The sequence below is a fragment of the Lynx rufus genome, unplaced genomic scaffold (assembly GCF_022079265.1).
Source record: "Lynx rufus isolate CCGP_SWC_20201006 ecotype Redwood Valley unplaced genomic scaffold, mLynRuf1.p SCAF_18, whole genome shotgun sequence".
NCBI lineage: Eukaryota > Metazoa > Chordata > Mammalia > Carnivora > Felidae > Lynx > Lynx rufus.
In genome coordinates, this window is record NW_025814832.1 from 38403238 (window position 1) to 38423889 (window position 20652).

At 49.8% G+C, this 20652-nt stretch overlaps 1 protein-coding gene across 4 annotated transcripts in view; it reads left to right on the forward strand.

Moving 5' to 3' along the window:
- Positions 1-20652, forward strand: part of PECAM1 (platelet and endothelial cell adhesion molecule 1) — a 75441-nt gene that overhangs the window by 48657 nt on the left and 6132 nt on the right. For 2 of the 4 annotated variants that reach the window (XM_047081607.1, XM_047081606.1), the window contains exons 14-18: positions 2279-2332; positions 3796-3858; positions 6575-6649; positions 9187-9243; positions 19736-19758. In XM_047081607.1, the coding sequence (XP_046937563.1) occupies positions 2279-2332; positions 3796-3858; positions 6575-6649; positions 9187-9243; positions 19736-19758 (272 nt within the window). The remainder of the gene's footprint in view (positions 1-2278; positions 2333-3795; positions 3859-6574; positions 6650-9186; positions 9244-19735; positions 19759-20652) is intronic. The other 2 variants (XM_047081608.1, XM_047081609.1) reach the window with 2 other exon arrangements.

A 20652-nucleotide genomic window follows, 5' to 3' on the forward strand; every position in this document is an offset into this window, starting at 1 on the left:
GAGCAATTCTTATAGTACCAAATCAAACCTTTAAAAAGTCAATAAAACGGCCTGGTTGGCTCAACCGTAGAGCATGCAACTCTTAACCTCAAGGTCATGAGTTCAAGCCCCACATGGGACGTGGAGCCTACTAATTAATAATCAAACAAACAAATAAATGGAAGAACCTGGGAAACTGTATTCCTGAAGGCCATCAAATAGAACAGGAACTAAAGAAAGCACAAAATGTGAGACAATCCTTACTAGAAAGTGAATAAAACATTTGCAATAGCAAAAGTAATGGGCCAATAAAGAGAGAAATGGGCAAATATATCATTTAAGAAACTACATACAGGGGCACCTGGGTGGCTCGGTCGGTTAAGTGTCCGACTTCGGCTCAGGTCATGATCTCGTGGTTCGTGAGTTCAAGCCCCACGTCAGGCTCTGTGCTGACAGCTCGGAGCCTGGAGCCCGTTTCCAATTCTGTGTCTCCCTCTCTCTCTCTGACTCTCCCCCGTTCATGCTCTGTCTCTCTCTGTCTCAAAAATAAACGTTTAAAAAAAATTAAAAAAAAAAAAAGAAACTACATACAGAAACATTTGGTGAATATTTAGTAAAAAGTAATCCAGTGTTATAGAGAAAATACCTTTTTGTGGTTTAAGGGGGGTTCTTTTTGGTGATTCATACTATTTACACATAAATACATAGACACTTTAAATTAAATGCTAAGAGGTATATTAAAATAGGATTTTCCCCCAAATTTCCAAAATGCAAGAAATACTCTAATTCTTATATTGTCTCTCCATGGATTATTTCACTTTATAAAATATTTTAATAATCACAATAAGTAATTAGTTTTAATACATAATGGAAAATCATATGTTCTTCAGAAGTATTATTTATAACATCCGTAAGAATTATTATTATGTTTTTATTCTTGAGAGAGCATGTAAGCAGGGGAGAGGGAGGGAGAGAGAGAATCCCAAGCAGGTTCTGCACTGTCCACGTGGAGCCCTGCGCGGGGCTTGAACTCACAGACTGTGAGATCATGACTTGAGCTGAAATGAAGAGTGAGACACCTAACCGACTGAGCCACCCAGGTACCCTGAGAATTATTTTTAATAAAGAACAACTTGATTTAAAAAAATGTTAAAAAATTTTTTTACCCACTGAGGTGGCAGCCTGAAGGTACCGTAATTTTTTAAACCGTGTTCTCATGCATTCAGTCCTCCGGTTGGAGCAGGCGAGTTTGCTAGTTTCTGGTTATGGACCCCTTCCTTTAAAATTTTTTTTTTCAACGTTTATTTATTTTTGGGACAGAGAGAGACAGAGCATGAACGGGGGAGGGGCAGAGAGAGAGGGAGACACAGAATCGGAAACAGGCTCCAGGCTCTGGGCCATCATCAGCCCAGAGCCCGACGCGGGGCTCGAACTCACGGACCGCGAGATCGTGACCTGGCTGAAGTTGGACGCTTAACCGACTGCGCCACCCAGGCGCCCCGGACCCCTTCCTTTAGAATTAAACTTAACCTCAGGGCCCCTGGGTGGCTCAGTCGGTTAAGCGTTGGACTTCGGCTCGGGTCACAATCTGCTGATCTGTGAGTTCGAGCCCTGCACCTGGCTCTGTGCTGACAGCTCAGAGCCTGGAACCTGCTTCTGATTCTCTGTCTCCTTCTCTCTTTGCCCCTCCCCCACTCACACTCTGTCTCTCTCTCTCAGAAGTAATAAACAAACAAACAAAAAAGGAATTTAGCTTCATTTCTAATGGGGTTGCTCAACGTGAACAATTCTGAATTTTGAACAACCCATAGGCAGAAGTTTTCCTCCCATGGGATGGTAAGCGTGTTCCTGGTGTTAGAAAGAGACCGCACAGTGGGCGGGATGAGGCTGAAGGGGGACCAGAAGGGAATCCAGAATCAGATACGCTGCTGGTTGCCCGCTACACTGAAGAAGTTAGGCCTGACTTCGTTTCTTAGTGGCACTAAGTTGTTGTTGTTGTTGTTTTTTAATGTTTGTTTATTTTTGAGAGAGAGAGAGAGAGAGAAAGACAGAGTGTGAGCTGGGGAGGGGCAGAGAGAGAGGTTAGACACAAAAACCAAAGCAGGCTCCAGGCTCCCAGCTCCTCCCCACCCCCCATGTGGGGCTCAAACTCACAAACTGCGAGATCATGACCTGAGCTTAACCTGAGCGCTTAACCGACTGAGTTACCCAGGTGCCCTGTGGCACTAAGTTTTTTAAACATTATATGAGAAGCTAGAATTTCCATTGCCATTCATCCTAATTGTTATTTTTCAACTAGGTTACAGTGAAGATGTTGGAAACCATGCAATGAAACCAGCAAATGAAAATAAAGGTAATTATCTAATTTAAAAAGTTTTTTTAATTAGAAACTTTACGTTAAAAAAGACCCCTAGGGAAAGAGCTAAAACTGTTAAGGCCTGGGGATATTTCCCCACTTCTCTCAGTGACCCTGTCCCTGGCCACTGTGTATAAATGGAGATGGCTGGTTGCTTTCTCCAAAGATGCTATCTTGTGTCCTTAATGGAAAGTAACCAAAAATCTATTGGGAAAGAACTGGGTTATACCTAACAGGGAACTGGCTGATTCAGAATGGGTTACTGAGTACTGTAGAGTACCTCCTTTCTTTTGGATAGTAGAAGCAGGGATGTTTTTTAATTTTTATTTAGTTAGTTATTTTTCATGTTTATTTATTTTCGAGAGAGAGAGAGAGAGAGAGAGAGAGAGAGTGTGTGAGTGGAGGAGGGACAGAGAGAGAGGGAGACACAGGACGCGGGGCTTGAACTCACGGATCAGGAGATCATGACCTGAGCTGACGTTGGACGCTCAACCGACTGAGCCACCCAAGCGTCCCATGTATTTTATACATAACTTAAAAATATTATTTTGTGTCTCAATATTTAATAAAAATAAAACATACACTATAAAAAAAATAAACTAGCATTGCTGCTAACTTTTAAAGACAATTAACAGTAGATTCCCTGCTACGGTTAAACCTCAGAAGGATTGGGCTAAATCGTAAATCGTTTCTCAAAATTCTTCCCCCCCACCCCGGGGCTCTATCACAGGAGCTAAATCTAAAGTAGGGTCACCTGGGTGGCTTTGTTAGTCTGCCTCTTGATCTCAGTTCAGGTCTTGATCTCTGGGTCATGATTTCAGACTCTGAGCGGGATGTGAAGCCTACTTAAAAAAAAAAAAAAAAATCTAAAAAAGTAAACACCTGTGTCCTTGACCACATATCGATGTTTTCAGTGCTGGCGAGAAACCCCGACTCTGAGGCTTCAAAAATAAAACAATAACGTAATTTTGAGTTGAGACAAACTAATTTACTGGATTTCACTCTAGCGGCCCAACTGCTCTCATTAACTTGTTTTCCTATGCGTGTGGCTCATACTGTCAGAGCATTTTTGGGGGGGGGGACCCTGTTCCCCGTTTCCTGAGATCCTTTCCATCTTGGAGATAGCTTTCGATGCCTGTGGCTGTGGAGGAGGCTTCTAGAGTTAACTGCCATGGATGATACTGGCTGTTTTCTGTGTCTACTGAGCTTTCACAAATCCTTCCCCTGTAGAAACAATGGGGACCTGGGCCGGAGGGCCTTTCCGCATCCTGGAGAAAACAGGACTTGTGACTGTCTTCTCTAGCCCAAGATTTCTCACCTACTTAGAATGGCATTAGGCCTGTGTCTGGCTTCCTCCTCGAAATATGGAATGTTATAATCATGTGAGTGGAAATCTCTAAGGCAGGCTGAGGCTCCCCAAGGAGATTTTGTCTCACCGGTGCTGTGGTTCTTTTGAGCAGAGCCTCTGACCATGGATGTTGAATACACAGAAGTGCAAGTGACCCCATCTGAGCCTTACCAAGGTAAACACCATCCCTGGAGCGATTCCCCATGTTTTGCTCTCTGCTTGGGTGTAGACAACAGAGTGAGGTGTGCTATGACCCAGGGACAAGGGTCCCTTCAGTCGGTCAGAAGGGGGGTGGTCAGCAGACAGGACTGTTAGACGTGCCTATGACAAGAGCAGTGACCCCCCCTCACCCCCGCCTAGGCTTTTGAGGTGTAACATTTCATTAATTATTGTTTACCTACTACTAACCATGAGTAAGTTTTATTGAGCAACTACTAAGCGCTAAGAAATGTGTTTGGTGAGAGACTTTGAGGGCAGCCTTACCCCTGGGCGTTTGGACTTTCCTACAGAGGTATGTTCCTTGCCCAAACCTAGCATCGTCCTGAAAAAGTTGCTTGCACACTGAGCTTGTGTAAATGAAATGCACGTTTGAAGGTAGTGAGGGCTTGGCTCTTTAAAGGCACGCTTGGGTAAAGGCTCTTGAAAGTACAGAGTACCCTGCTGTGTAAACAGTGGCACTAGCTTCACACTTCAGGTTTTGTTTTCATGTGTGTGGTTCTCTCAGGGGCGGGCTGGCCTGGAGGCCACTAGTTCTGGTCCTGTGCTGGTTGAGACTGACTCAGAGTGGGCTGGTCCATAGCAAATGCTAGAACAGCAATTTCAGTTGCTTTTGGTCCCACAAAAAACCATGCATACCTTCCTAGCTCTCCGCCCTGGCTTTCCCACAGGCCCCTGCGCTCAAAGGAGCTCTCCAAAGCCTTCCTCCCCTCCTGGGAAGCCCATTAGGGCTATTGTCATGCACCCCCCTTCCTGCTGAGGCTGAGGCCACTGCTGTGTCTATTCTGCCTGGCAAGCTGAGGGCCGTTTTCCAGACCAGGCATTAGCCAGAGCCACATGGCAAGGGCATCCCTTTGTTACCTCTAGCTCCATGATTTGGGAAGAGTTTGGGGTTCTTTCTTTCTTCCCTTGCTTAGGTTCTGGGTACCACGTCAGCAGCTATGTGCACAGAATCTTTCGGTAAGGCAGTCCCCGAAGGCCCCGAGGCTGTGCGCCGCGCAGTGGGGCACTGATCCTACAGTCTGCAATCAGAATGGCCCCCTAGAGTCGGTACTCCCCGATCTGCACAAATGCTACACAGGGTGTCCCACTTCCAAGTCTGGACTGGACCTGGGAATGGTGGGGGCCATGGCAGGCCTGAAATTCTCTTCTTCCTTATTTCATTGTAAAGTGGTTTGCCTGTTAGCAAGTTAAGGGCGGTGTTGGACCAACCCCTATGCAAAGGTACGCGTGCAGCCTGCGGGGCCTCTGAGGTTCCCTTTGCAATTCTAGTCTCAGTGGAGCAGAAGGCCTTTAGATGCCTCTAAGCAGGAAATTGACAGGGTCCGTGTGGCTGGTGCAGAGGACAGACCGAAAGCAGACAGGGATGGAGACAGAGAGACCCGTGTGTTAACAACGGGCAACAAGGGATGGGGGCGGAGCCAAAGTGCTGGCAGTGGATGGGTTCCAGATCTATTTTAGAGACATCACAACACTGGATGAATTTTAGGGCAAGGACCAGGGAGACGGAATCACTACAGGTTGTGTGAGGGGACAACTGTGTGGATGGTCACGAGGTCCGAGACAGGGAGGAACAGCAGGTTCAGCTGGGTTAAGTATGAGATGCCCAAGAGGAGACAGCACAGGGCTCTGGTGCCCAGAACTGAGTATGGGTTGGCTCTGCCTACAGGGGCTGGAAGGGGGCTCCCCTCCAGCCTTCTCTGGTCCTGCCAACGCCCGATGCACATGCCCGTCTGTCACTTGGGCTCAGTCCTGTGAGTAACAGCTTATTTCCCTTTAAGGGGACTTCAGACTCAGAAGGAAAGAGGAACCATAACAGGAGGGCAGGGCTGCCCCAGGGTTTTGATGATGTGTAGAAAAACTCTGCTGTCCCCATTGACCCTCCATACTCCCCTGGGAGCTCAAGCAGACAGTCCTGAAGCTCCTCACAAAGGGCCAGGCCCTGCCTCTCTGGGGCTGCTAGCCAGCTCAGGGCAAGGTGGCTTCATTAGCGCTCTGCCCAGTGCCTGGGAGGCCTTGGATTTAAAGTAGCTGACGGAGAAAGGAAGCAGCGTTTCTCCTTGGAAAAGCATCCATTTTCCATTCTTTTGGGAATGTTTCCATGTTAGAGTGTCTGGTTTTCTTTTTCTTGCTTGAACGTCGGGGGCGGGGGGGCTTTCGAGGGAAAAGAAGTCCCAGGACGGGGTGAGGAGGGAAGCTTTTCTTGACAAGCTGTGTGCAGGTAGCCAGCCACCTTTCCCCAGGCTGCTGTGGGCGCCTCGGGAGAGCTAAAATGAGTGCCTCGTGGGTGGAAATGGAGAGTTTCTAGAAGATTCAAGTTGAGCTTTCGGAACCCATCCTCGTTGGTGCTAAGGGACAGCAAGGGTAGGGCAGTCCTGAAGTGGGTGGGTGAGGAAAGGGCTCTGTGGGTTCAAGGCCAGTGATGAGTAAACTTGATCTGGTCTTGGCCAATCCAGTTCCCTGTCCTCAAAGCTCCCTCTTCTACAGCTGGGGTGGAGGAGGGGCTGGGAACCCAGTCCAGCTCTGACTCTGACTGGGCAGTTGCCCAAGGAGTCACTCGGGGATGGAGGCGGGGTGGGAAGGAACTCGTTAAACCGGTTTGTTGCTTGTTTGCTGTGAGGCTAATTGCTGGGAAAACCCCATGACGTTGAAGACTTCTCTTTCTCTGTTAACAGAGAAAAACAGGAGCCAAAATAAAGCACCATCCGGAAACATCCCTGACAGCAGAGACAAACAGCCTGCTGGCCTGGGTTAGTCATTAGCAGGCAGCTGCATTGCAGGGGAGGTGGTGACGAGCGGCCTGGGGTGGGGGTGGGGGGGCTCCCGCCCATCACCCAAGGGCAGAGCAGGGGGGCAGCGGGAGGAGCCGCTGGGGCAGCTGCAAGTGTAGCTGCTCAGCCAAGGACGGAAGCCAACAGGCTGATCTGCAGTTATAAGGACGAAGGGAGTCAAGCGTGACTCTGGAGTCCAGAGGCTGTTAGCGTGTCCCCAAGGTGGCCAGAGAGGTCTACCAGCAACTCTTGTGTTCCGGGGGGCGGTGGGGCTTACAAGGGTGTCCAGGCCCCCACGTTGGCCACCCAGCCCCCTCCCTCGATTCCTTCCCTGTGGCCCCCACTCCCATTGTGGGGCGGGGGGTCGGAGGAGGAGCTGGCAGAGACCCCAGAGCACCTATATTGCTTATCACGGCATTGTCTGTCCCATGGCCTGGGGCTTCTGAAAGCTCCAGTGTGGGTGTGATTTGCCTTTTCCCTCCCGCTTCAGCTTCTACCCTGTCCAGCACACAATAGGTGTCAGGATCATACTGAAGGAGTGACTTCCCCGGGCCTGACATTGAGCAGAATCCCTTGGGAATGTGAGAGATTTCCCCAGGAGATATGGGAAACCCTGGAGCTTCCCTCTACACCCCTAAATCTGGTGCCACGGAGGGAGCTTGGTATAAGCATCTCTGCTGGCCTCTTAGAGAACGGCAGGTGTCCGTTCTCTAAGCTGAGAGCACCTGGTATCTCAGTCACTCTAGTGAGTACCAACTCCTGTTTGGTGCCCTGGGCGGGGGGGTGGGGGGGGGACCCATATGAAGGCTTGTGCAAGGCCCTGGCCACCCAAAATGTCCCAAGTTCACCTGCTGGAGTCTGAAACACCCCCTCAGCCTTCCTCCTGGTGCTCAGGTCCTGGCACGGGAACCACCGCCATTCAGTGTCTAATGAACGACCATGATTTCAATTCTAAAATCTAAAACCTCAGGGAGCAAGCTGATTATGCCAAAGCCTTCCTGAGGCTCGGGGGACCTGAGATAGAGGCACCCGCAAGTGCATTGACTGGTGCCGTCACTATCTCGCGAAACCTTTACGGGTGCCTCCAGGTAACTGCATTGACTGGGAGGTGCACCAGACCCCTGGAGAAGCTCCGGGCCCATCAGGGGACAGGCAGTCGTGGGGACAAATAATGTCAGTGTGGCTGTGGACAAGTGTCCCCAAACTGCCGTGGGAGCACAGGGGGCCTAGCAACTGCCCTGGGCCCCGAGAAGGGGTGCATGTGTTGGGGTGTATGCAGGTGGGTGAGGGTATGTGTACCCAAGTGCGGAAGCAAAGCCTGTCCTGAGACTTGGAGGATGAGGAGGAATGGGGCAAAGAGAAAGGGACGGGCCAGCGGTGAAAGGGTATGTTCAGGGTCAGGGGGCATCCCTGGGGCCTAGGGAGTCAAGGGTATCTTGGTGCAGTTAGAGTCCGTGGACATGCCCCAGCCACCTGCCACCAAGAAAAATCACATGGTGCTGAGCATGGTGGCAGGAAGCATCTTACCCGGTCTGGGGCTTCATTTCCGGATCTGTAGAAAGAGAATGTTGGCCTCATGGCATGAGCCACCTTTCTACAATGAGGCTTCCTTGTCCTTTGTGCAGGTGAGAGGAGGTAGGGGAAGAAGTGGGGTCCCATCCTGTTTCCTGAGGGTTCATGGATGTGTATGTATGTACATGCTGTGTGTATACACCCTCTATGATTCATACAATGCGTGTAGATACACTACGAGTGTGTGTACAAGTGTGTGTATACACAACCTGTACACCTACTTCAACTTAAACAGATGACCATACGGGTGCTTTGTCCTCCAAACCCTGGGTCTCCCTGAGTGTGATCCATACCCTGGCTGGTCATCTGTGTGCCAGTCCAAAAGAGTCCAGACCAGAGGATCTCAACCCCGTCTGCCTATTGGAATCCCCTGGGAGCTCTTAAACCCCACCAATGCCAGGGCCACTCCAGAACTAATCAGAATCAGAATGAGGCCCACGTGTTGGCGTGTGACATCAACTAGCCCCGCTGTCAAGATTTTAAGTGGTTCTCGGTCCCAGCTGATCCTTAACATCACAGGTGAGGCCCAGGCTCGAACCCAGGCCTCGGGTGATTGGGAAGTCATAGCCCAGCCTCCTGGGAGGGGCGGGGAGAGCAGTTGGACACAGGAACGCACTGGCAGGGAAGGAGGTATGGGACCACTGAGCAGGAGGCTGCAGGCCTATGCTGGGAACCCCTCCACCTGTGAGTGGTCCAGATGGACCCATAATGGCCCGTTGACTTCATACTTCCAGACAGAGAGTGAGGCTACTTAGACCAGGATCTTGTAAAGCCAGGGAATGGCCTGGGCTTAGTGGCATTAAGGTCTCCAGGGCTTGCTGGAGACAGGCACTCGTGGGGTGGGGTCGTGGGTAAGCAGGGAGCCTCAGACATTGTCTTGCTTCGGCAGTGGGCCGACCTGGTGCCCAGAGGCAGCTGTTGACCTGTGCTTGATCACTTTCCAGGTCTGGAAACCAAGGGCACAGAGACGGTGTATAGTGAAATCCGGAAAACTAATCCTGGTGAGTGAGGGCTTCTGACTCCCCGAGCCTGGGGGACGCTTCCTCCTGAATCATCCACGTGGGCCTTGGGAGTGGGCAAGGAGAAGGAGCAAAGGAGGCCCCTTACACCGAAGTTGTTGACTGTCTCTCCCCCACCACTCTTCAAATGTAGCCACGTGTTACATGTGCTATAATTTAGTCAATGAATGCTTATTAAGTGCCCGCTGCAGGCCAGGCAAATAGGAGTTTGCATATTCGTACCCAGCTGATGGGATGTGTCCCGGTGCCACTGTGTGCTCACGTGACCCCGAGAGAAGCAGTGCGGCCCTGCCTGTTCTCGGAGGCCAACCAGTATACCTCACCTGCCCCACTCCCCAATGGACCCTGGTGCACGGGACCGGGGCGGGGGTGCCCGAAGGTCTTAGTGCTGTGCTTTGAAGACCTTGGGTAGCTTCAGCCTTTCTGAGAACCCCCTTTCCACCTGGGGGTGGGGTACAGATCTGCCCCCATTTCCTTTGATTCTTATTTCTTTGATTCTAGACCCCGATTCAGTTCCCATCTCCATTACTTCCTCATGAGGAGCTCCCCCCAAGGACTGAGCACAGTGCCCAAGCAGACATGGGCCTGGGGAAGCTCCCAGCAATAACATTTGTGTGTGTGTGTGTGTGTGTGTGTGTGTGTGTGTAATTATTCTATTCCATCCTGGGGAAATGAATGAATACAAAGATTACTTTTAAATTCTGAAAAAATAGGGGTGCCTGGGTGGCTCAGTCGGTTAAGCGACCGACTCTTGATTTCGGCTCAGGTCGGGACCCTAGGGTCGGCTCCGTGCTAACAGCACAGAGCCTGCTTGGGATTCTTGCTCTCCCTCTTCCTCTGCCCCTCCCCTGCACTCACTCTCTCTCTCTCTCTCTCTCTCTCTCTCTCTCTCTCTGTCTCTCAAATAAACTTTAGGATAAGTAAATTCTGAAAATCAGTCACAATCCAAAGGGCATAAGATTCTGGGGGAAATAGTCACTGTGAGTGTATCTTGCTTTGTATAACAGACCTGTATTTAAGTGGAAACTTTGGGAGAGCCTGGCCATTCCAAGTGCCGTCCCCAGACCAGCAGCCGTGGGTGTCTCCGGACCAGCCCAGCCCCACAGAATCAGAATCTCCAGAATCTGAACTCTAACAGGCTCCCAGATATCGCTGGTGCTGCCAGCGTTTGAGGAGCACTGTCTTACCAGAAAAGCCTACTTTTTATCTGAAAGAGGAATCACCCCTTAATTTATATATGTATATATATAAAACCCAGCCTCCTTGTGGAACTTGACACTGACTGACTGATTTTCAGAAACCATCCCCTGGGGGAGTTTTTGGCCTCAGTGTCTCATTTTGTATTCTCAAAATATTCAGAGCCAGCAAAATGCAAATTCAGAAATAAATAGGCCTTCTCTGTCCTTCCAGTGTAACAAAAAGCTAGAGTTCTTGTAGGGCTCATGCTTGGTCCTGTTGGGTAATTTTTTTTTCCCCAAGACATTCTCTTATTTTTTTTTAATATGAAATTTAGTGTCAAATTGGTTTCCATACAACACCCTGTTGGGTAATTGTGTGAAAATTGTATGAAACCCCTCTGCTCTTCTTATGGTCCCTGAAATTGTTCATTTGGGTCGCTTTGGTTATGCAAAACCTCACATTTATTGAGCGCTTACTGTGTATGCCAAGTGGTCTGTGTTACAATATCTCTTTCAATCCTCACATTTAAGTCCCATTTTACAGATGAGGATACTGAGGCATAGAGCAGTGAAAACACCTGACCAAGTTCACACAGGAAGCAAGTCCCCAGACTGGCCCACCCTGGACTGAACTCCAGGCTCCTGATCAGGCTCCCGCAGGGATCCCCCGCCCCAGGACCAAAGGCCTGGGGGTCTGCCGTGGCCTGGGCCAGCAGCTGGAGGTCCTTTACAGCTGGCTGGCGAGGGCCACACCCAGTGTCAGTATGAGATGCCCTGCCCTGAGACTGACAAAAGACAGATCAACAAGGAGAAAAACAGTGATGAGTAAGCCCTCAGTGTGGTTAGAACTGGGGGCTTCTTTAGCACGTTAGGCAAGAACAATACATTTGTGGAGAAGTGACAAAACAAATGGGAAGGTAAATATCTGGGGGAAACGAATGGAATAAGGTTTGTTTAGGCAGGTCCATCTCAGCACCGCCTTTCTGTCATCTTGGAGGCCAGAAGCCTTCCCTGGGAGAGGGACTCATGGCTGTCTTCATTTCCCAGGAACTTCGGCTTCTGGTCAGATAAGGGAAACTCCTGGAAGGCTTCCTTCTGCATCCTCCGGCCCCAGATAATCCTATGCCAGTGTGGCATATTTGGGGGTGGCATTTACACCTGCTTTAGGGCAGTTGTTCAGACGATTCTCCGTGCCTGAGTCCTCAGTCCCCCACCCTGGGAATCTCGCTGCTCCCTCTGGTCTAGGGCAGGAATGGACCCCAGGGGCTCAGGGTGGTGAAGGGCCCTGTTTTGCTCGCAGACATCTGAGCCCCAGTCCTGGTGCTGCCCCTTAGCAGCTGTGTGACTGTGACCAAGATGCCTGACCCTTCTGAGACTCCAGGTTCTTCAGCTGTTGCATGGAGATGAGATTAAATGAGAAACAGGGGGTGAGGTTAGCTTGGGGGGAGATGGGGCTAATTACCCCAGGCACGAGTCCGTCTACTATCCCTATCATACAGCGAGCGTCCAATCCGTGTTGGCCAAAAGATGCAGGGGAAACTTGAGCCCTAGGGTTCAGGGCAGGGACCAGGCACAGCCGTCTCCCTCCCCACCCCGACTCCCAGCCAGAGCCCCACTTGGGCCATCAGGAGTCAGTTGGGGCTGGGGCTCCTCTGTAACCTGGTCTCTGAACAGGCAGCTGGCTCCTGCCCCAGCGGTTGCGGGTAGAGAGAGCCCTGGATGTTGTAGCCAAAACCACAGTGCTGCTGTGAAAGTCCGTGTGCTCACCTTGCCTAAGAGGCTCCCGCCCTGGAGGCCAAGGGAGCTGCTGTTTCCCAGCATTTCCTGCTCGGTGGCTGCTCCAAGGCAGGAAGCTGTAGGCTCCTCAGTCCTCTTCCTGTTCTTTCTTTCTGTCCCTCTTACTGCGAGACGCCTGCTCTTTGTTCAGTCCTCAAAACCATCCTAGGGTTGACGGAGGTTTTACTACTGTTCCTGTCCTGCAGATGGGAAAATGGGCCCGGAGGCTAAGTAACTCATCCCAATCCTAAGGCCAGTGATGGCAGAGCAGGGACTCCAATGCCGGGAGCCCGGCTTCACGTTTCCTCCCGGTCCTGCCAAAGGGACTGCCTGCTGCTGCCCTTTCCAGCTTTGTTCGGTTTCACATTACCATCCGCTTAATTAGAGGATTCAGTTCTATTAACAGCCTGGGGGTGCCTGGGTGGCTCAGTTGGTTGAACGTCCGGTCTTTGACCAGCTCAGGTCAGGATCTCACAGTTCATGAGTTTGAGCCCCGTGTCGGGCTCTGAGCTGACAGCCTGCTTGAGATTCTCCCCCTCTCTCTGCACCTCCCCAATTCACACGATCTCTGACTCTCTCAAAATAAATACATAAAGTTAAAAAAGAAAAAAAAAAAAAGAGTAACAGCCTGGTATGGTCTGGGTGACCCTGGGTGAGTCATGGAACCTCTCAGAACCTTGGTTGCCTTGTCTGTGAAATGAGGGGCAGGGGCTCAAATGTAGATGGGGCATTCTCCAGGTGTGTTAAAACACAAATGGTGTTCATAAAAAAAAAAAAAAAAAAAAAAAACAAACCACAAATGGTGTGGTACCACCACTCAGACTTTGTGATTTCAGTAGGTCTGGAGTGGGACTAATTTGTATTTCTTTTAGTACTTTTTTTAATGTTTATTTATTTTTGAGGGGGAGAGTGAGCAGGGGAGGGGCAGAGAGAGAGGGAGACACAGAATCCGAAGCAGGCTCCAGGCTCTGAGCTGTCAGCACAGAGCCTGGTGCGGGGCTCGAACTCACAAACCGCGAGATCATGACCCCAGCCAAAGTCGGACGCTTAACCGACCGAGCCACCCAGGCGCCCCAATTTGTATTTCTAAAAAATTCTCACATGTTGCTGCTGTTGTTCTGGGGACCACACTTTTAGAAGCATTTTCTAGATGCCCTCACTTCCCTTCTGATTATACCTCTGTTATGTTCCGCTTCTTGCTTGAAGAGGTAGGGTCTTTCTTACTCCTCAGCAATCCTGAAAGGATCCTGGAAGGACTGGCCTCAGGGTTGGCCAGCAGAGAGAATCCTCCAACTCACGTACATATGTGCATGTGTGTGCGTGTGTGTGTGTGTGTGTGTGTGTGTGTGTGTGTGTTGGGGGGAGGAGGGTGACACACAATAAAATAAAGACCTTGGGGGAGGTGGGTCTCTGGACAGGTCGGTGAATGGGCTGAGTACAGAGCTAAGGCTTATCTAACCTTTCCTTCTTAATTTTTTATTCTTCCCATCTTAATTTCTTAGTTCTCCCCACCTTCCAACCAGCAGCACGTCAGGGCTGACTATTTTGGGAAATGGCTCACAGGGCGTAGTTCTGGCTCTTAAACCCCCCTTTTCCCCTGAGTGATACAAAGGAAAACTGCTCCTCTAGATAAGGGAAAGGGCATTGGGCAGGCCTGCCTCCAAGGAACAGCCCCAGGGCGGGAATCTGGACGGGACCAGCGTCCTGGAGAGAGCGAGGTGGACTGCTGGCTCATGAGTGTGGGGGCATCTGTAGGCTGTGGGGGGAACCAGGTCTTTGCAATCTTGGCTTTAGGCTCTAAGCTCACAGCTTTGGTTGTGTGTTTTAACCGTGACAAAATACACATAACACCTGCCATTTTAACCACTTTGAAGTGTACGTTTCGGTGGCATTAAATACATTCACGTAGCTGTATAACCATCACCATCCATCTCCAGAACTTTTTCATCTTCCCCAAATGAAACTTTAGACCCAGTAAGCAGTAACTCGCTACTCTTTCCAGCCCCTGGCAACAACCATTCTACTTTGTCTATCTGTGAATTTGAGCAAGCTCAGTGCTTCTGTATTGAGTGAGGTGGTTGAATGGATGATCTTAAGTTGCCTTCCGGTGATGACGTTCGGAGAGTCTCAGTGTCCTGGCATTTGGAAGTCATGGTCATTTGTCTATGCTTTGGTCCATCCAAAACCATTCCTCTAAATGTTTTGTTCTAAGCAACTTCTAAGAGTCACTTCCTAGGTCCCTTGGAGGCAATTCTAATCCTTTACTCACCCTTGACTCCAAGACCCAATAAGTATTTGCTTCTACTAAGCCTCAGTTTTCCCTCCAAATCCGAATTAAATCATGGAGCTCAGGGGCCAACTCACTGTGCTTCTGGTACGTTTGTTTTGGCTGGAGTCCAGCTGGATGGTTCTTTGCACTGTAACCCTAAGAGGAACACCCTGAGTGGGAGATAGAGACTAGGGTTTGGTCTCAGCACTGCCCTTACCCAGTTATATGACTTGGCTCCCGACCCTTACTTCTCCCCTGGACGTCAGTTTTCTTATTAATTTTCAATAAAATGTCCCTCCCCCATATGGAATTGTCACAGTGAACACCGCAGTGTTCCTCGGGAGTGTGTGTAGGTGGATAAGCACCGCGGTGGGCAGGTGGGTTCAATAAAATTGGTATCTCTTCCAACTGAGTATCCCCTGCTGGGTCATGGCCATGGTTAGACAGGTCTGCTCTTCTGTTGGGAGCCTACTGTTTTGTTGATGGAGAGCTAAGTTAACATCTTATCCCAGCAGTCAACTCAAGTCTGGGACAAAGAAACCTCTCATCTTTGAACGTTTCCCTTTCCCAACTGTTAGGTGATTCCTTACAAACCGTTAGGGAAAGCAGGAGAGGGGTTCTCAGTACTAGGAAATTTATATCCAGAAGAGGCCCAATTGAGAAAAGCCTAAGTAGAAGGGACAGCAAGCCCTGGAATGCCCCCAGAACTGGTTGAGAAAGAGCTTTTGCATTTACATAACCATCAGCTTTCTTAAGGTAAAGGAAAACTTGCCGATAATTTCTGGTAAGTTAGATCTGCAAGGTTAACACTTCAGGCTCTTTGAAGTACTTATTCCCTTTTCAATGACTTGCCTAAGATGAGGATTTGCAAATTCCAGGCAGCAACAGTAGCTCTGGTTATGACTTGCGGTTTGGCTTTACAGAAATGGGAACTAAGCCTGTGTTTATGCCTCTTCTTAAGCAGTAATGTGGGTGGTCCTAAAAAGTGAGCGTTTGAAGGAAATAATCCAGGTTGGTTTGGTACCTTTCTCTCTTTAACACTTAACTGGAACCAATTTCCTCCCATCCCCTGTAACCTGAGACTTCATACAGGATGCTCTGTTACTCGCCTGAGTTCTCTGGATTTAGATGGTGGTGTCCTTCAGGGCTTGCTCATAGCTTAGACACTCTCGGTTGTGGGGCAACCTGACATCAAAAGCCCCCCACCCCACCCGCAAGCACGTGCCCCCCAAACCTCTCTTTTTACCTGTCATCAACTTCCTCCTTCTCTGACTAATCCAGGGAAAGGTTTGATTTTCTTCTCCTCCCCTTGCTTTTCTGGTGACAAGAACGAAAAGAGAGCAATTACAGGCTGTCTATGGCTTTCTCAACAACTTCACTCAGCCTGGCTGAGCCTTGTAGGAACCGCAATTTCTGGCTCATCAGGAAAGTTTGTATCTTGACTCTGATTCGGGACTTCACCTTTTATAGTGCTCCGGCTTATTCTAAAAGTACTTTGTAAAATGGCCCACAGGTCATCCAAAGCAAAACCTACTAATGTATATTTACACTGGATTTTAACAGAAGAGTGAAGTGGTTTACTACAATCAGCAATGCAGTCAAGCTCTTTCACTATGAAAGAACTCAGGCCTAGGAGTCATCGGCCTGGAGCACTGGTTCACAAGGCAGGAGACATCTTTGGTTGTCATAATTGGGGGGGAGGAAAAGGGGTGCTATAGCATCTAATGTGTGGAGGCCAGGAATGCTACTTAACATCTTACAATGTATGGGACAGTCCCCACAAGAAAGAATGATCCAGCCCAGAGGTGCCTGGTGGGCTCAGTTGGGAGAGGATGCAACTCTTTTTTTTTTCTTTTTTAATTTTTTAACGTTTATTCCTTTTATGAAAGAGGGTGGGGGAGGGGTAGAGAGAGACACACACACAGAATCTGAAACAGACTCCAGACTCCAAGCTGTCAGCACAGAGCCCGACGCAGGGCTCCAACTCCCGAAGCATGAGATCATGCCCTGAGCCAAAGTCGGACGCTTAACCAATGGAGCCACCCAGGCGCCCTGAGAGAGCATCCAACTCTTGGTCTCAGGGTCACGAGTTGAAGGCCCACGTTGGGTGTAGATATTGCTAAAAAACAGTATGTAAACTCTAAAAGAAGAAGAAGAAGAAGAAGAAGAAGAAGAAGAAGAAGAAGAAGAAGAATCCAGCCCCAAATGTCAGTGTTAAGAAACCTTGGCTTCTCGTAATTCACCTCCTTGTGAGCCCTCCAACAGGAGAATTGGTTTTCCTCTCTAGATGCCCTGTGCCCACCTCCACAGGTGTCCTGGGCACATCCCACTTGACAATGCCAGGCCCTGGAAGAGATGCCGGGTCCTGCTCCAGACACGAAGTTATGCCTTTTGGGGTTGGACCCAGCCATCTTCCCACCTGAGGATCTGCTCACTCGGCCTTCACATTCTGCTCGCTCTTTGGTGTTCCAAATGTTTCTAAAGGGGCAGAAGTCTAATATACTAAGAGTAACTGTCATCAAGAAAGAACCACAGTGCGGAGGGCCTCTCACAACCCCTGTGGGAGGGAGAAAAGAGCACTTGAGAGCCGGTCCCCACCCATCCTGTGTGGCACTGAGCCAGCCAGCCTGGCAGACACTGCCAGCCCTGCCCCCCCCCCGGGGGGGGTGCGTTTCTTTACTTCAGAATCTAAGAGGGTAAAAAAGTAGTCTGTGAAAAAAAAAATAGGTACTACCCACCAGATTCTATTTTTGCAGTGATTGCTCCAAGTTGCAGTGATATGCTACAAGTGGGCATAAACCTAGGTTTTCCTTGAGTGTTACTAGCATATTCGAAATTTTCCGTCTTTTGTATTCATATTACTAAGACTAAGTAATAGTCTAAGACTATTACAGACATACAGACTAAGGCTCTTTCCCTCTTAAGTCTGATTCCAGAGCCCTCGGGGGTTTTGGGGGAGTGGGAAGCATGGGGTCCTTCAGGTCCTCCCGGGTCGGATTTGGGCTGCAGGTGGGAGCCTTGCCCGAGCCTCACTCAATGCGTGGAAGTTTACACAATGGCTCGACTTCGTGTGGTCCGGCTGATTCATCCATTTGGCTGTTTGACGTCTGCCTCTGGCCCAGCCAGGACAGAAGGGGGCCCCTTAGGAACTTCTGGCCCCGTTCCCTCTCCAGGGGACGCACAATAGGGCTGTGATAAGACAGGGTTTGAGGGGGAAGTGGACTTTTGGAAACAGGATATTTTTAAATTAGAGAGAGAAACAGAAGGGTTGTGACTCCCGTTGTGACAGGTGGGCCCCAAGACCGCCCAAGACTCAGAAGGGACTGGGTTTGAGGTTGGGCGGCCTCGCAGAGCCCGAGGCCCCTTGGAGTGCATCCACCTAGTAGCCCTGAGGACTCGGGTCCGGTAGGTTATGGCCCTCCTGCCATTGCCTCTTCCACCTTCAAGACTGGCTGCCACCCCCAACACCCACATACGCTCTGGGCGCCTTTCCCAGACAGCAGGAGGTCCCCATGGTTTCTCTGTCTTCAGGTCTGTGTCCTGCATGGACTGTTTGGGGAATCAGCCCCAGCCGTGTGGGCCGCTGCCCGATTAGAAACTGCAATGGGTGGGGGCCTGCTCCTTTCCAAGGGCAAAGCACAACCCTCTCTCGCCTGTTGTAGTGAAAACCGGCTCTAACTAACACTGGCGGGATGGCTCGCCCCCCACACGACACCTCCCGTTCTCCTTGGCCTTTCTTCACCTCGCTCCGATCTTCCTGACATTTGGAAGGACCTGACAGGCCCATGTTCATCCTTGCAGCCTGGCTGGGCCAGCAGGTCCTGGCGTGCACCCTAGCAAGAAGACAGGGTGGCCTACGGGGGAAGGGGGAAGAGGTGGCCCTGTCATTCCAGGCAGCGCTTGGGCTGTCTATCCCGAGAATGGTGGCAGTGTTTATACCTTCTCCTCCCCTGCTCCCACTTGTGGGGATGGAGAAGCTACTACGAAATAAGGAAATAGCCTTATTCCCAAAGAGGATGTGGCAGCACTATTTACATCTTTTTTTTTATTAAGTTTATTTATTTTGGGAGAGGAAAAACATGAGCAGGGGAGGGACAGAGAGAGAGAGAGAATCCTAAGCAGGCTCCACGCTGTCAACACAGAGCCTGACGTGGGGCTCGAACTCAAGAAACTGTGAGAGCATGACTTCAGCCGAAACCGAGAGTCGGACACTTAACTGACCGAGCCACCCAGGCTCCCCTGGCAACACTATTTAAAACAGCAAAAACTTGGAAAGAACCTAAATTTCTAAAGTAAGGAGCTGGATAAGTAAACAATTGTACACCCATTGAATGATTATTACACAGGCCACTCCCAAGTATGTTTAAGAAGGTACCAGGAAATGTTTATAAGATCACGTTATGTAAAAAGGATAGGCTAGAAAATGGCATATGTTGTATGTTATGACTCAGAACCAAAAGCCTACGGGAGAGCAGAAAAAGACTGGGGGACAAAGTGTCAACAGGGTTTAAAGAATGGAACAAGAGATCGTGCTTATCGGCTACTTTCTACTCCTCTATAGTTTTCAGTTTTTTTCTTGAAATAACCTGAAGTACTAATTAAAAAAAACAACAACAAAAAAAACCTGCCGGGACGCCTGGGTGGCTCAGTCCATGGAGCATGCGACTCGGGTTTTTGCAGTCATGAGTTCCAGCCCCACATTGGATATAGAGATTACTTAAAAAATAAAATAAAATCTTTGGGCGCCCGGGTGGCTCAGTCGGTTAAGCGTCCTATTTCAGCTCAGGTCATGATTTCACTGCTCATGGGTTCGAGCCTCGCGTCAGGCTCTGTGCTGACAGCTCAGAGCCTGGAGCCTGCTTCAGATTCTGGGTCTCTCTCTCTCTGCTCCCCACCCCTGCCCACCCCCCCCCCCCCCACCAGCTCACGCTCTGTCTCTTCTCGCAAAAATAAACAAACATTAAAACAAATTTAAAAATAAAATAAAATCTTAAAAAAAAAACTGTTTAAAATGTCCAGTGAGCTTCCAGGGATTTTAATATGCTTGTCACATGGAGTATAGAGCCCAGAGGAAGCTGTCTGTGGGCAGAGGAGCCATACAGCTGAGCACCCAGTAAAGCTCTGGTGTCTCCTTCTGCACCGCCCCCACCCCCTGCCTTTACCCATGGGGTTCCTGAGATGGTTGGGGGGCGGGGGGAGCCTGATGTACTCTCTGAATCGCTCACCCTCCATGTTATGCTTTGTTTTGCAGATTTCGTGGAAAACAGATATTCTGTAAGTACACATTTCACAAACAATTTTTTTTTTTAATTTTTTTTTTTTTCAACATTTATTCATTTTTGGGACAGAGAGACAGAGCATGAACGGGGGAGGGGCAGAGAGAGAGGGAGACACAGAATCGGAAACAGGCTCCAGGCTCCGAGCCATCAGCCCAGAGCCCGACGCGGGGCTCGAACTCACGGACCGTGAGATCGTGACCTGGCTGAAGTCGGACGCTTAACCGACTGCGCCACCCAGGCGCCCCTCAAACAATTTTTAAAAATGGTCCATTGAACAGTGAACTATTTCCAAACTCAGCCAGGTTCTGCACTCCCACGAATCACACCCCTACAGCGGCCTGGTCTGTTTTAGACCAGGAGCCCCGGGCAACAATAGCCTAGATGTTGTATGGAGGGTGTTTGGTCATCGGGCTGGCCAGGTTTTTTGGGCCCGGTGATTTCAAATATTCTCTCCCACTGTTTCCATCCTTGCATCTCAGCCCTCATACGAAGAGAGACCCCCTCAAAGGATCAGGAATCTAGAACATATAGCCCCCCTTGAGCGAAGTGCACGTTTCCTCCTAGTTCAGGTTCAGGCTTTGGAAGTGAGGCAGACATTGTTGTGGGGTGGGGGGAATGCTTGGAGGAAGGGAGGATCCAACAGTGCATTTGAACTTTGAACTCTGAGAGCCTGTGCCAGTCACCCTGACACACGAGGCCCTCTGCTGCAGAGGCCACTCAAGGTCCTTGACCCACAGAGGGAATCAGATGAGTTAACACAGAGGAGAAAACAAGGTGATGATAGCTCACCAGAAGCTATGGAAACGCAGAAGAAAGACAGGTCTGGTTAGGGTCTCCTCCCCACGGAAGGGGTCACTGGGATCGGCCATGAGGAAGGGGTCCAATCACA